Genomic DNA, 13,807 nt, shown 5'->3' on the forward strand with positions numbered 1-13,807 from the left:
GGATAAGTTTGGCAATATTTTCAAAATCTTTCATGAAGCGACGGTAGTAACTGTAAAGTCCAAGGAAGCTTTGGACATCGTGTTTGTTTCTTTGTGTGAGCCATTCTTGGATTGCTTTTATTTTTCCCGAGTCTGCTGCAATTCCTGAGGATGAAAATAATGTCCAAGGAAACTAACTTTTTCTTGCTTTATTGCAAAAACTCGCACTTTTTGGTATTTAAGTAAGTATTAGCTTCATTGGAAGTAAGTAAGTACAATTGCATTACTTTGATTTGGTAGAGCCCAATACCCAAGGGTATTGTCAATTCGGGGAAGTGGGTAGCTCTCTTTCTTGATAACGCTATTAAATCTTCTTTAGTCAACAAAAAATCTTATTGCGCCATCTTTCTTGATTTATTGGTTACCAATACCGCTGGAGAAGATCAGGAGCTAGGTACTCCACTCTTAGATAACATTCTCTTTCCACCTCTCTTCAATAATGGCAAAAGTTTCATGTTGACTTGCAAATGGGAGACGTCTCTGTTCTTGCTTTTTACTCTGAAGAAGGTATCACTTTCGTTGTTGATGAATTCTTCTGCTATTTGTTATTCATCTTTAGATAGATGATTCCATGACTTCTTTAGATATTCCAACAATTTCGTGTAGAGTTGGTGTCTATACTTCCTATTTAATTTTTCAGTCTATTCGTGTTAAAGTAGCAAGCCAAGCTAAACGTAAATCACTCGACAGCTGCCAATATGTCTACCACCAAAAAAAGTCATTCAAACTTAAAGTTATATACCCCAAAAACAACTCTTTTAAAAAACAGTTTACAAAAGGATATTAAAATAAGACGCTAACTATTTTTAAAACAACTAATAGCAAAGCTCAAAATTTATATGCCGTATGCACACTCTTGCCAAATATAGACGAGGTTGAACGAGATCTTGCACCTTATTTGTAGGTTATACCTTATCAATTCTCGATGAGTCTCCCTCACTTTCAATAGACGTTCAAAGCATAGGCGTATTATAGATAGACTAGGCAGTCTGCAGAGTAAAGTGACGACACCATCTTTTTTTTTTCGTTGTTCGTCGTGCCTCTCTCTTACACCAAGTATGTTAGCAGTGTCTCTTTTTGGTGGGGATGAGAGAGAGTAAGGAGTTTCACTGCGTTAGAGGGAGACAGATCAAACAACCGCAAGAGATCTTGTCGTCAGCATACGCGACGGGTATGCACAATCTATGTTAATATATACGTCTATGGTTAAAGACTACAGTTTTTCCATGTTATGTGTTTCAATGAACACACAACACATATAAAAACCAATATCTTAACGATATTGTGGATACTACTTTCGCCTTATCCATAGAAACACCTAGGTAAGAGTGTGGTCGGCACATTAGACGTATATCTCACAAATCCAAGCCAGATTTTTGTTTTAAAATTCCGTTTTTGTTTGTGTAGATGGAGCAGACGAAGCCGGCATGGGTCAAATGGACCCCGTAACCACGTGGTGGACTACAGGACAGGATACATCAGGTCTCATCTTAGATCGCCGTCAGGACGCGTACGGTGACCTAGTCAATCTTCGGATGTTTTTCAGTATGGCGATACCTACGTGTCGCCATTTTGAGAATAGATTGAATAATATCTATCGTTGGTGTAGACAATGAAGATTATTTTTAGCAGACTATTTTTTGGATATGGTATATGGTTCACAGGAGGTGCAAGTGTTCTTCAAACTAGATGATAACAGATATAATAATGATAGATTACTTAATAGTTTCAATTTGGTACAAATTGTTAACAGATCAACACATATTATAACACCTACATTTTAGACTTTGATTTACTATATCATCATCATTCTCTTTGTCTTGACCTCTATGTAGGTTCAGCTTCCATAATTACATTTCTTCGTAAGTTTCTATCTTAGGTCATGGTCATATCAATATCAACCCCTTTATCGACATGTTCTGTCTAGGCGTGTCCACCAGGATCTCCTACTAGCAGATGAGTAATTCTTCGTATGGAGTCTTAGATATAATACTTAGCCACACCATGACAATATGGGAAAGAGTAATTGATAGACGGATAAGTGAAGAAACCGAAATATCCGATAATCAATTTGTCTTTATGCAGGGCAGATCAACAACAGATGCAATTTTCATTGTAAGGCAACTGATCGAAAAACACAGGAATAAAGAGACCAACGCTCATATGGTATTCATTGATCTTGAGAAAGCATATGATAGAGTTCCTCGAGAGATTCTGTGGTGGGCACTCAATAAGAAAGGAGTCCCTGGCGAATATGTAAAGATTGTGAGAGATATGTATAAGGGAGTAACGACTAGTGTTAGGACAGGTGTGGGAGAGACTGATAAATTTCAAATGAAAGTAGGATTGCACCAAGGCTCTACTATGCAACTACAGGGTTGCATTCCATGGTGCTAAATGTATGCTGATGATGTAGTGTTAATAGGAAATAGTGAAAGAGACTTAGAACAAAAACTGGAACAGTGGAGACAAGCTCTGGAGGAAAAAGATTTAAAACTTAGTAGGACAAAAACAGAGTATTTGGAATGTTCATTTAAAGATGGAGTTACTACAAATAAAATGGTATCTTTGGATGGTGAAATGATTGTGAAAAGCAATAGTTTTAAGTACCTAGGATCGGTATTACAGAGTAATGGAGAAATAGATGGAGATGCATGCAGTAGAACTAGGGCTGTATGGATGAAGTGGAAAGAAGCGAGTGGTGTATTGTGTGACAGAAAAATTCCAATGAAGCTGAAGGGAAAATTCTATAAAACAGCTATAAGACCGGCTATGATGTACGGAACTGAATATTGGGCAGTGAAAAAGAAAGAGGAACAACGAATGCATGTGGCGGAAATGAGAATTCTTAGATGGATGAGTGGAGTGACAAAGTCTATGTGTGGCACCAATTGATGCCAAAATGAGAGAGCATAGGTTAAGATGGTTTGGTCATGTTCAACGTCGAGACGTCAATCACCCAATATGAAGAATAGCTGAAGTACAGAGTCCTGGAAGGAGTAGGAGAGGAAGACCAAAGAAGACCTGGGGGAGACGATAAGGCAGGGCATGTTGGTAAAAGGGATTAACATGGATATGACCCAAGATAGAATTGTGTGGAGAAATGCAATTAGGGAAGCCGATCCCGCATAGGGATGACCTGAGAATGGTGATGGCCTGAGTTAAACGATCGGATCCATCTTTAACAATGAACATCAATGTCTAACCTTCGCTGATGATCTCACTCTTGAAATGAAAACAAGAAAAGAATTAAGAAATATTATAAAGAATAAAAAAGGATGCAAAATATTTTGACCTAGAAATAAATCAGGAATACTCAAAGTACATGATCCTCAAAAATACAGAGCAAAAAGAAGAAGAACAGTTTACTTTTAGTGAAGTTTACTTTCAAATAAAATCCATCAAGTGAATATAATTTCGATAGAGTTGTCCATTTTACATATCTGGGGGATAATATAGAAGAGAAATGTGAGGAACAATGGGAACTGAATGCCAGAGTGGCAAAGATACCACTGATGAAATCCAAATATGGATCGAGAAAAACAAAATTAAGGATATTATACAACGGTAATAAGGACCATAGTGACGTACGGTAGCGAAGTATGGACAATAAAAAAAGCAAATGCGGAAAAATTGAAAAATATGGGAAAGGAAGCTAGAGGAACTAGAGCAACTATAGGGATCTAGAGGAACTATATAACAAACCGAGCATCAGTCGCTTCATAAAGGCACAAATAATGAGTATGATGGAGCGATTGATGAGAATGGAAAGGAAGAGGTTGCCAAAGCTGGCTCTAAAACGGGGCCCAATCACAAAAAGAAAAAAAAAGAATAAAGATGGTTTGACAGCGTACAGGAAGATCTCAAAAAAGGGTTGGGAAGAAAAAGCAACAAACGGGATGAATGGAGGAGAATAGTTCGTCACGGTAGGGGAGCAAAGTATGCTAAATTTGCATTCACTCGAGCGTTATGGGGACCTATTGGGTTGTGATTATTAGGTCCTAAAACAAAAAAAAGTTAAGTAAAATTTTCAATTTTAGTGGGGACTTTCCATTTTTTAATTTAATTTTCCATTTCCAACAATCGTTTTTTTCGACTATAGCGCCATCTATCCATAATTCGAAAAAATGTCTCGAATAAAAGTTGCTTATTTTTACGTAAAGAATCCAAATCTGCATTAAAAATTTGGGCGTCCCATTTAAGATTATAAAGTAACCCACCTCCGTGTGGGGTGGTGTTTAGTACCATTCGATAGATTTTTCAAAAACATTTTGAAAGTGTATTTTACAGTTTTTCGATCGGATGTTCATTTTGCGAAATATCGCTGGATTTGTATTTAAAATTCTAAATTTACACCCCTCTCCGTGGGGTCCTGTTTAGCACCATTTGATAGATTTTTGAAAAATATTGAAGACGTATTTTTTAGCTTTTCGATCTGACGTTGATTTCGCGAAATATTCGCTTTTTTTGTGAAACTTTTTGACTCGCACATTTCATTACGCCCAGCTCAAATCGTCAGATTTTTTAAATGTACACTCCTTTGCATGTACCTAACTTACCTTATCTTAATCTGACAATTTAGAGTATTTTTAAGGATAGATTTTTTTTTCGGGCCCCTCTTAACGAACTTCCCTGTGTTAAGATCCAATATATGGTAGAGGTACATCTGCAGGGTACCAGGTTTCTTCCCATATGATATTCTGACGCGCTCGAGTAACTGCAAAAATCCCCGCTTGGGCTCCCCTACAATCAATTTAGTAGGCAAGGAGCATGATTGGACAAGTAGCCACGCCACTTAATACAAGTTTTGTAATATTTTGAGTATTAGATTAGTTGGAGTTTAGCCCTAGGCCTTCAATGTCTGTTGAGCTTTAATAATTTTCCAAAAACATTAATTGAACTCCTCTTCCAAATGTTTCAAATTTATCATGTTTTTAAAGTAGTGCCCGATTTGGTGTTTCTTTTAATTAGAAATTTTTATTTGAATAAAAAATATTAATACATAATACCAAAACCTTGCATTTTCCTATGAATATTGTACCATAAAACGTATACCTACTACAAATAAAATAGAAAATATCTAGCATAGGTTTGAGAAAAAATTTTAAACATTTTTTTAAAATTGTAAACGTACGCAAACGCTGAATTGCTTCCATAAACCACGTCGTAGAGAAGAGGGCGGGCGACTTGGCTTATTACGATTACGATGGTATACGGCAGGAGAATGGGGGGCATTAGTGTGCATTCGACATTGTTTGGTGTATTTCAATAATTTGTCGCTATTATCCCTATAAATATATTTTTTTACTTACTTCTACTAGAGGGCAGCATTATTCAAAGTATCAGATAATCATATCCTTACGATGGTTACTGTCCTTCAGTTCAATCCCAACTGGACCAACATGTATATTTATGTAAAATTTGGTATATAATTTTCCACCAAAAAAGCTGTAGAAAAAAACAAAATAATATGTTTTGTTTTGAGTTCGTCCACAACAAAAATTGCTAAATATAGAGAGTCTGAATCTTTATGCCTTTTGAAAGATTCTGATGAATCTGAACATTTAGAATCGGTCGACGTAGAAAATATTAAATCCTGAATTAACTTTCCCCGTAGAAAATAAAGAAGAACAACAAAATAATACTATTAATGACGTCAGCGAATGTTGGGAAAAGAAGAAGGCTTTTAAAATTAATTATGTATGCTATGTATATTATTAAGTACATGTTCTTAGAATAGAATAAAATAGAATAGAATAGAAATATGCTTTATTGTCACTGAAAATTTTTACAATTTTATGGACAAAGCTTACATACAGTCAAAAGAAAAACATAATATAAATAACAAATAACAACTACAATTTACTAAAATTAGATAAATCGTCAATAATGTACAGTATAAGATATAAAAGCCAAGACAAAAACAATTTATTGCAAAATATATATAAATTGCAAATTGAACATACAACAAAAAAAATAAAATAGGTACAACATAAGGAACTGACAAGTTTATGCTACTGCGTATGGAACCCAATTTTCTTAGTTATTCATTAAGAAATTCTTCTATTGAATAATACGGTCTTTTATAGATATAATATAGATTTCTTTACTAACTCAGTGGATGGAATCGGTAAATAAATATCAAAGATTGAATTTCTGGTGGAGTAAAGATGATTGGGCCTTGATGGAAAGACATGAAGGTGTTTACGAATTAAACAAACCGTTTCTAGAATATATAAAGATGGAAGTGTTAAAATTTCGTGATCTCTGAAGTAACTTCTGCAATGTGTAGATCTTCTGAGGCCAAACAAATACCTTATTGCTCTTTTTTGCATTCTAAAAATGACATCAAATTGAGCTGCTGTACTAGAAAAAAAGGAAGACCATATCGAAGATGAGACTCGAACAACGAAAAATATGTTATTTTAGAAGATGCTAAATTGAGTTCCCTTGAGACAGATCGTATTGCATAGCAAGCTGAGGCGAGTTTCTTACTTAATGAATCGATATGTAGGGACCATTTGAGGTTGCTGTCTAAAAAAATACCAAGAAATCTTACAGAATCAACGGTACTGATCTGGCTGTTATTAAGAGGCAAAGGTTGAAGAGCTCCTTTATAGGATAATGCTACTGTTTTATTTACGTTAAAAGAGAGTAAATTAGAGTCAGACCAGTTCTTTATCGTCAGTAGATCCGAAGTTATAGTTTCATGAAGAGATGCAATAGTTGAGTTGCTCCAAGTGATACTGGTATCATCAGCAAAAAGAACAATTTTCCCATTGATTTTTAAATTAGTGATGTCATTTGTAAAGATAAGGAACAGTATAGGACCCAATACTGAACCTTGTGGTACTCCACATACGATGTTTTTGAGACTAGAGTCAGTGTCATTTGCTCTAACTAGTTGTTTCCGATTATTCAAGTAGGATTGGAACCAATTCAAAGAAATACCTCGAATTCCATAGAAATTTAGTTTTGTAATCAAGATGTCGTGATTTACACAATCAAAAGCTTTGGCATAGTCGCAGAAAACAGTGGCAGTATAAAGATTATTGTTTAGTGCTTGGTAAACCTCATGTAGTACAGAAAACATGGCATCAGTGGTACATTTATTTGTTAAAAAGCCGAACTGATTTTGTGATAAAATGTTGTTATCAACGATAAAGGACATAAGTCGAGTTTTAATGAGTCTCTCAATAATTTTGGAGAGTACCGGTAGTAAGGCAATAGGTCTATAGTTGCAGGCATCAGATTTTTCGCCACCCTTATGAAGAGGAATAATAATGGCTGTCTTTAGGTACTCTGGAAATTTACCTATTTCGAAGGAATCATTAATTAGTGAGAGGAGGATTTCCAACACATTTTCTGTGTGATTAGAGAAAATTTTTATAGATAGTCCATCAGTACCACAGGATGATTTGCTTTTGATACTATTGATTGTTTGGATCAGTTCAGAGTTATCGACTGGTCGTAAAAAGAATGAATTCGAGACCTGTCTTGAATTAGGAAGATAGGAAACGGGATCTTGTTGCGGCAAAATTGTTGATGTTATATATTTACTCACATTAACGAAGTAGTCGTTTAGACTTTCAGGATTTGGAAGGGAAAATGATTGAGCTGTGTGAGTTTTATTTCGAAGATCGTTTATTATAGACCAAGTTTCTTTTGCAACAATTTTAGAGCTTCCCAGACGATTTTGATAATAGGCTTTTTTAGCTGACCTGACAAGTTTTAGATATGTTGTCCTGTACTTCATGATACATTCAGTGACAGCAACATTGGTAGTAAATTTCTTGATGTATAGTAGTGAACGCATATTCTTAGCTGATATGCGAATACCTTTCGTAACCCAAGGTTTCCGATGTTTTGGCTTAATAGGAATTAAAGGAAATGCCTTATTGAAGATGTGGAGAAGCTTATCTAGAAAAGCACTGAAATTATAGTCCACGTCTATAGAAGGAAATTGCCACTCAGAAGTTAAGCATAAATTTTGGAATTTACGAAAATTCTGGGCGGAAAAAATCCTACCTTAACGTCGGGTTTTTGAGGAGGGATTGCTGAAGATATTAAACTTCGTATATACTGCTTCATGATCAGATAGTCCCGCATTAATAACTGTAGAGCAGACATCAAGGGGTGAGAAATCTGAGACAATATAATCGATTATGGTAGATGTAGTTTTTGTAATCCTTGTAGGAGAATTAACGTGCATTGAGAGACCATACGATTCAAATATGTTTGCCAGGGACACTTGGGTAGCACTAGCAGCAGCATAATTAATGTTAAAATCACCGCATAGAATTTTTCTGCTTTTATGAGGCAGGTCATCTAACAAATTTAGCAGGTTCTGAAAAAATAGTTCCACGGTAGAATCAGGTGATCTATGAATGCAAATAATGTAAAGATTAAGATTTTTATTATAAACTAAGGCAAACTCAAAGAAGGATTCACTTAACAAAAAGTCATAATTTGTTACCAGAGAAAAATCATTATTTCTAGAGAGAATCAGGGTGCCTCCATGAGCCGAACTTGGACGATCATACCTGGCAATTGTGGTATATTTTTAAAAAAAAAAAGGCTCATTAACTTCAAGTCAGTGCTCTGTAACCGCAACTATCGGAGGAAATCCTAATTCCTCCAGAAACAAAAAATCTTTCTAATCTTCTCTAAATACTCTTCGTATTTTTTATTAAATTAAATTATTTTTAAGTGGATTATTAATCTGAATTCATTATTCTTGTTATAATAAATTTGTAAATAAAGATTTATAGGTAATTTTAGGAAATAATCCAAAAATAAAATTGATTTTTTTTAATCTCTGAAAAGGAAGGTCGTGAGTTGCATATGTAATGTCGACATGAGGGGGGCTCGACTGTAAACTACGATTTACTACGAAGGGGAGGAAGGAAATTAAAAAATCCAATTTTTTTACGACGTAGTTTATGGATGTTCCCTATTAATACTCTTATATCTCTAAATAAAATTGTCTACTTGTTTTCTAGTCATAGACAATGAAATATTAATATTTATAGTACAATAGAAATATCTAAAGACTTTTCCCATATTTTAGTAGGAACTCTTTCGCTCAATGAAATATAAAATTAGACGAAGTTCAGTCTCTTATAGAATTTTAGCAGGTTTTTGGTAGTTATTTAAACGTTTTCATTCTTCATTCTTACATATCGTTAAGATTTAAGAAATATCAATTATGAAATATCTACAATCTTTTGACAATTAAACAGTTTGTGTTTTCAACAGGTAACGACCACATAATGGTAAAATTTATTTTATCAAAAAGAGCTGGACACTTCTTCTACCTTGACAGAGTCCAGGATACACACAGTCCAGGTTCTACACCTACCTGGACCCAGTCTGATAATATAACTGAATTTGAAGACCACATCAACAGCATTGTCGAAAGCAATAAGGATCGAAACCTAAGAGAAACGCTCTGAATGAAATTATAATAGAAGCTATATAGAAAAACTAGAAGATACACTGCCAAAAGAAACCATATCACGGAAGAATAAGTCCCCAAACACAAGCATTAATGAAAAACAGGAGAAAAATGCAAAGTAATAGAAGTAAAGAACACCATAAACACCACTAGAGATAAGTAAAAGAATACAAAAATTCATTATGATAGACAACCGAAAGCATAAAAATGAACAAGCCAGACAAACGATTGAAGATAACAATAGCCTTAATGTTATAAAGGGAAAATGAACAAAAGGAGAAAAAGAAATAATGAAATTAAAGCCGCGTTTACACGATGACATTTGGCGAGACAATTGTCAGAAGACAACTGACTGGCATGAAATTATTGTCTTCGTCTAAACACTTCAGGCCAATTGCCTTGCCAACTGCCCTCACAATTGGCCCAAAATTCAGTTGTCTCCGGTAGTAGACTGAGGCCAATGAGCTGCGCCCAGTGAGCCCCCCACCACTCGAAATCTCAATTGTCGCGACAATAGGCGCCGTGTGAACGGTGTTGGCCAGTAGTGCTGTCTTGTTTTTTGCCGGTTCCTTCTAGTTCTCTTGTGTCAGTCAAAACATACACGTGGTTTGTGTTATTTGTGTTACGTCTACTGCCATGGCAATAGTTGGCCCCGTATAAACATCTTCTCGTTCAACTGGACTGGCCTCCGACAATCCGCAACCACGTGATGACAATTGTCTCGCCAATTGTCATCGTGTAAACGCGGCTTAAAGGATAAAGTTGAAAATATTATCATCACCAACAGAGATAAATTACCAAGGATAGTAGAAGATTTCTGTACAGAATTATGCAAAGTCGACAAAACCATTATAAGCAACTAACAGAAAAGTTAGAAAACTCAGGAAAAAGATTAGTCAAACAAAGATGATAATTAATTATTTATATGGGAAATAAGCCACAATTAAAATGAAAAAAAATAATTTTATTAACGTTTCGACGCCCAAATCGGGTGCCGTTGTCAAAATACAAAATATTACTAAAATAAACTAAAGTGTTGTTGCTAAGCAAAAAAAATTCTTCTAATAATTTATTTAATCTCACTCATTTATATTGGCAATTCAGATATATATTATACATTTTAAAGTAGAAGACTTTAAAATGATATTGCCAATATTTTATGAGTTGCGTTCCTGGGACGACTTACTGAAAGATAGTTCATTCGATTACATGAAATTAACCCCAACTCAAGAATATCCGTCATAAAAAATTATAGCATGTGATATGTCTTTAAAAAGACAACCAAATGCAACGACAGTAAAATTCTCGCGTTAGAGACTTCATAGTAAATCACAAGGGAAAACCAGGAAAAACCCTGTGATACTATCCCGACATCGTAAGTATTTGATCTTACATTAATTTACTCTCAAAAAATAATACCAAATTCTGACTTGTAACATGTTTAAATTATAAATATTATTAATAATACTAGATATATAAGTAATATTAAAATATAAAATATGTACTAGCTCGATATTATTGACTTACTAATCTTGGTATTTTCTTTCTATTGACTTCCTCTTTCAGTATGGGTAACCACATCCTACTGCATTCTACCGAGGAATTTGCGACACAATTGGTTTCATTTAGCATAATTAGAGCCGCTTCTTTGATTTTTCTCTTTTTACTATCTGATTCTTTCAGGACTATACTTGAATCTCTCCACTGAACTCTATGTTCATTATCCCATGCGTGTTGACATATTTGAGATCTCTCAAATTCTCTATTTTTAATATAAGATTGATGTTCACTTATTCTAACGTCTAATGGTCTTGATGTCTCACCTAAATAAAATTGTTCGCATTCACAAGGTATTTTATAAATGCAATTTTTTGTTCTTTCTTGATCATTGTTAGGTTTAGTTTTAGATAGAATAGATCTCAATGTGTTTGTTGTTTTGAATGTTGTTGAAATGCTGAATTTATTTCCTATTGTTTTAAGTTTCTCGGATAGTCCTTTTATATATGGTATTGATATTTTCCTCGTATTATTTCTGGTGAATGTTGTAGGATCCCGTTCTAAGTTGTTCTGTTCCATTCGATCCAATCTTGACAATTCCTTATTTATAGACGATAAAGGATAATCATTTTTTAATAAAACAGATGTTAACAATTGTTTTTCTGCTAAAAAGGAATTTTCGTTAGAACAAGTAATTTTGGCTCTATCATATAAGGATTTAATGATTCCCTTTTTAACGTTGATGTTGTGATTTGACTTGTAATTGAGATATCTGTTGGTGTGTGTTGGTTTTCTATACACTTGAGTCTCATATCCAATATCCTTCTTTGAGATCAAAACATCGAGGAAAGGTAGGCTGTTATTGTATTCCTTTTCCATTGTAAATTTTATTGTCTCTTCTTGATCGTTTATAATATTCAGGAATGTATCCAACAATTCTGATCCATGAGGCCATATTGAAAACACATCATCTACATATCTCCACCATACTGTGGGTTTTAAATTTTGTTTAGAAATAATATTAGTTTCGAAATCCTCCATAAATATATTAGCCAATAATGGAGATAAAGAAGAGCCCATTGCTAGACCAAAATTTTGTTTATAGAATTCATTGTTTAGTTGAAAATAGGTATTATGGGTACATAATGTCAATATAAATGAGTGAGATTAAATAAATTATTAGAAGAATTTTTTTTGCTTAGCAACAACACTTTAGTTTATTTTAGTAATATTTTGTATTTTGACAACGGCACCCGATTTGGGCGTCGAAACGTTAATAAAATTATTTTTTTCATTTTAATTGTGGCTTATTTCCCATATAAATAATTAATAAAAAAAATGCCACAAGGAAATAGCTTCAGAACAACATAAAGATGATAATTGATGCCTGATATATAAGCAAACGAAATAAGGAACGCACTGAAGAAAATGAAAACAAATGTAGCTTCGGAAGACGATAATATCGTTATAGTCCAGAAAAATAAGGTTATTGTCAGGACACTTGAGCAGCCAGGTTGCAAATCGGTTTTTTGGGTACTATATACCTAATACATTATAAATTTAAAAATGCCCGTCACAGTTCGGACGAGAATTTTAGTTATTAACAAATAAGCGTTAAAAATGGCAGTTTTTCGTTTAAATCGCTACAGGTAAAAACAGGGTAAATATCTTATTAGAGTATTCATCTTTTATCAGATGAGCAAAGGTTCAAAATGGCAGTTTTTGAATTTTGGTCCGATTATTTGTTGCTACGTATATTGCAAAATAAAACTAAAATTTCGAAAATAAAAATTTGCTATAACTTTTGCGAAAATTCACTTAAGACTTTGATATTGCATGAAAAGTTGAGTCAACCAGTACATATATGATGCACAAAAAATTTTAAGACGATTCGTCAATTAGTATAAATTCTATTCAATTTGTTTATCCAACAGAGCTTTTTTTGCAATGTTATTGTTCAGAAAATAATAAGGATACAGCAATTACGTGGAAGGAGCATGAAAGAAGAACACTTATATTTTTAATGCATTTAAAAAAATCTATAAAAAGTCATTTTTATCATTCCTAAAACATTTTACTAAAGTAGAGTCATTATTGGCTCATAAACAATTTGAATAGCTCTGTTAATATTGACTGTAGAGTAAATCTACTTTGGGATTTCAAAAGCTGGTATTTTTACACGAATTTTCGAAAAAAGACTTTTCGCCTAGGTTAATTTCGGTCAAAGTTAGCCACTTTTATTATTTAATTCACAGTTACTTCAATATACAAAAAATTCTCCTGTAACAGTGATAGTTACCATAATACTCCGAAACGGCTTGGCCGATATTTATGAAATTTTACACGTATATCCTATAGGACTGAGAATAGGTTTAAATCTATTTTTCATACCCATAAGTTATAAGGAGTGTTGACCCCTGACATTTTTTTAATATGTATATGTATATTCGGTAGGTCTTAGAATCGGTCGTAATCTATTTTTCATATCGCTGAGTGATAAGGGTGGTTCCCCCTAACATTTTGTAATGTTAGGTGGGGATATGTATACATAACGTGTTCTATAAGACTACGAGTACATACAAATTAAAAAAATTATGATCAAAATCCATTAACAAGCTCCGTAGATATTAATCGCAGCATATGTTTGAAGAATCAGTTTAATTTTTCGAGTGCACGAATTTTAATAATTTCCCTCCACCGACCATGAATGGATTTCGTTAGGACGTCATTTTTAAAGCTTTATTAACCACTATGTTGAAGTTCAAACTTTACTCAAACGTTTATACATAAACTATATACCTTCATCTTCACAAT

The 13,807-nt window shown here is 33.8% G+C and overlaps 1 protein-coding gene across 1 annotated transcript in view; it reads left to right on the forward strand.

Annotated features, from left to right (window-relative positions):
* Positions 1 to 13,441, forward strand: part of LOC114331966 (putative thiamine transporter SLC35F3) — a 222,876-nt gene extending 209,435 nt beyond the window's left edge. Inside the window, exon 11 of the mRNA XM_050653295.1 lies at positions 1,447 to 13,441. Coding sequence (XP_050509252.1) covers positions 1,447 to 1,558 — 112 coding nt within the window. The 3' untranslated portion in view covers positions 1,559 to 13,441. The remainder of the gene's footprint in view (positions 1 to 1,446) is intronic.
* Positions 13,442 to 13,807: the final 366 nt, after the last annotated feature.

The sequence above is a fragment of the Diabrotica virgifera genome, chromosome 6, assembly GCF_917563875.1.
Source record: "Diabrotica virgifera virgifera chromosome 6, PGI_DIABVI_V3a".
NCBI classification, from domain to species: domain Eukaryota; kingdom Metazoa; phylum Arthropoda; class Insecta; order Coleoptera; family Chrysomelidae; genus Diabrotica; species Diabrotica virgifera.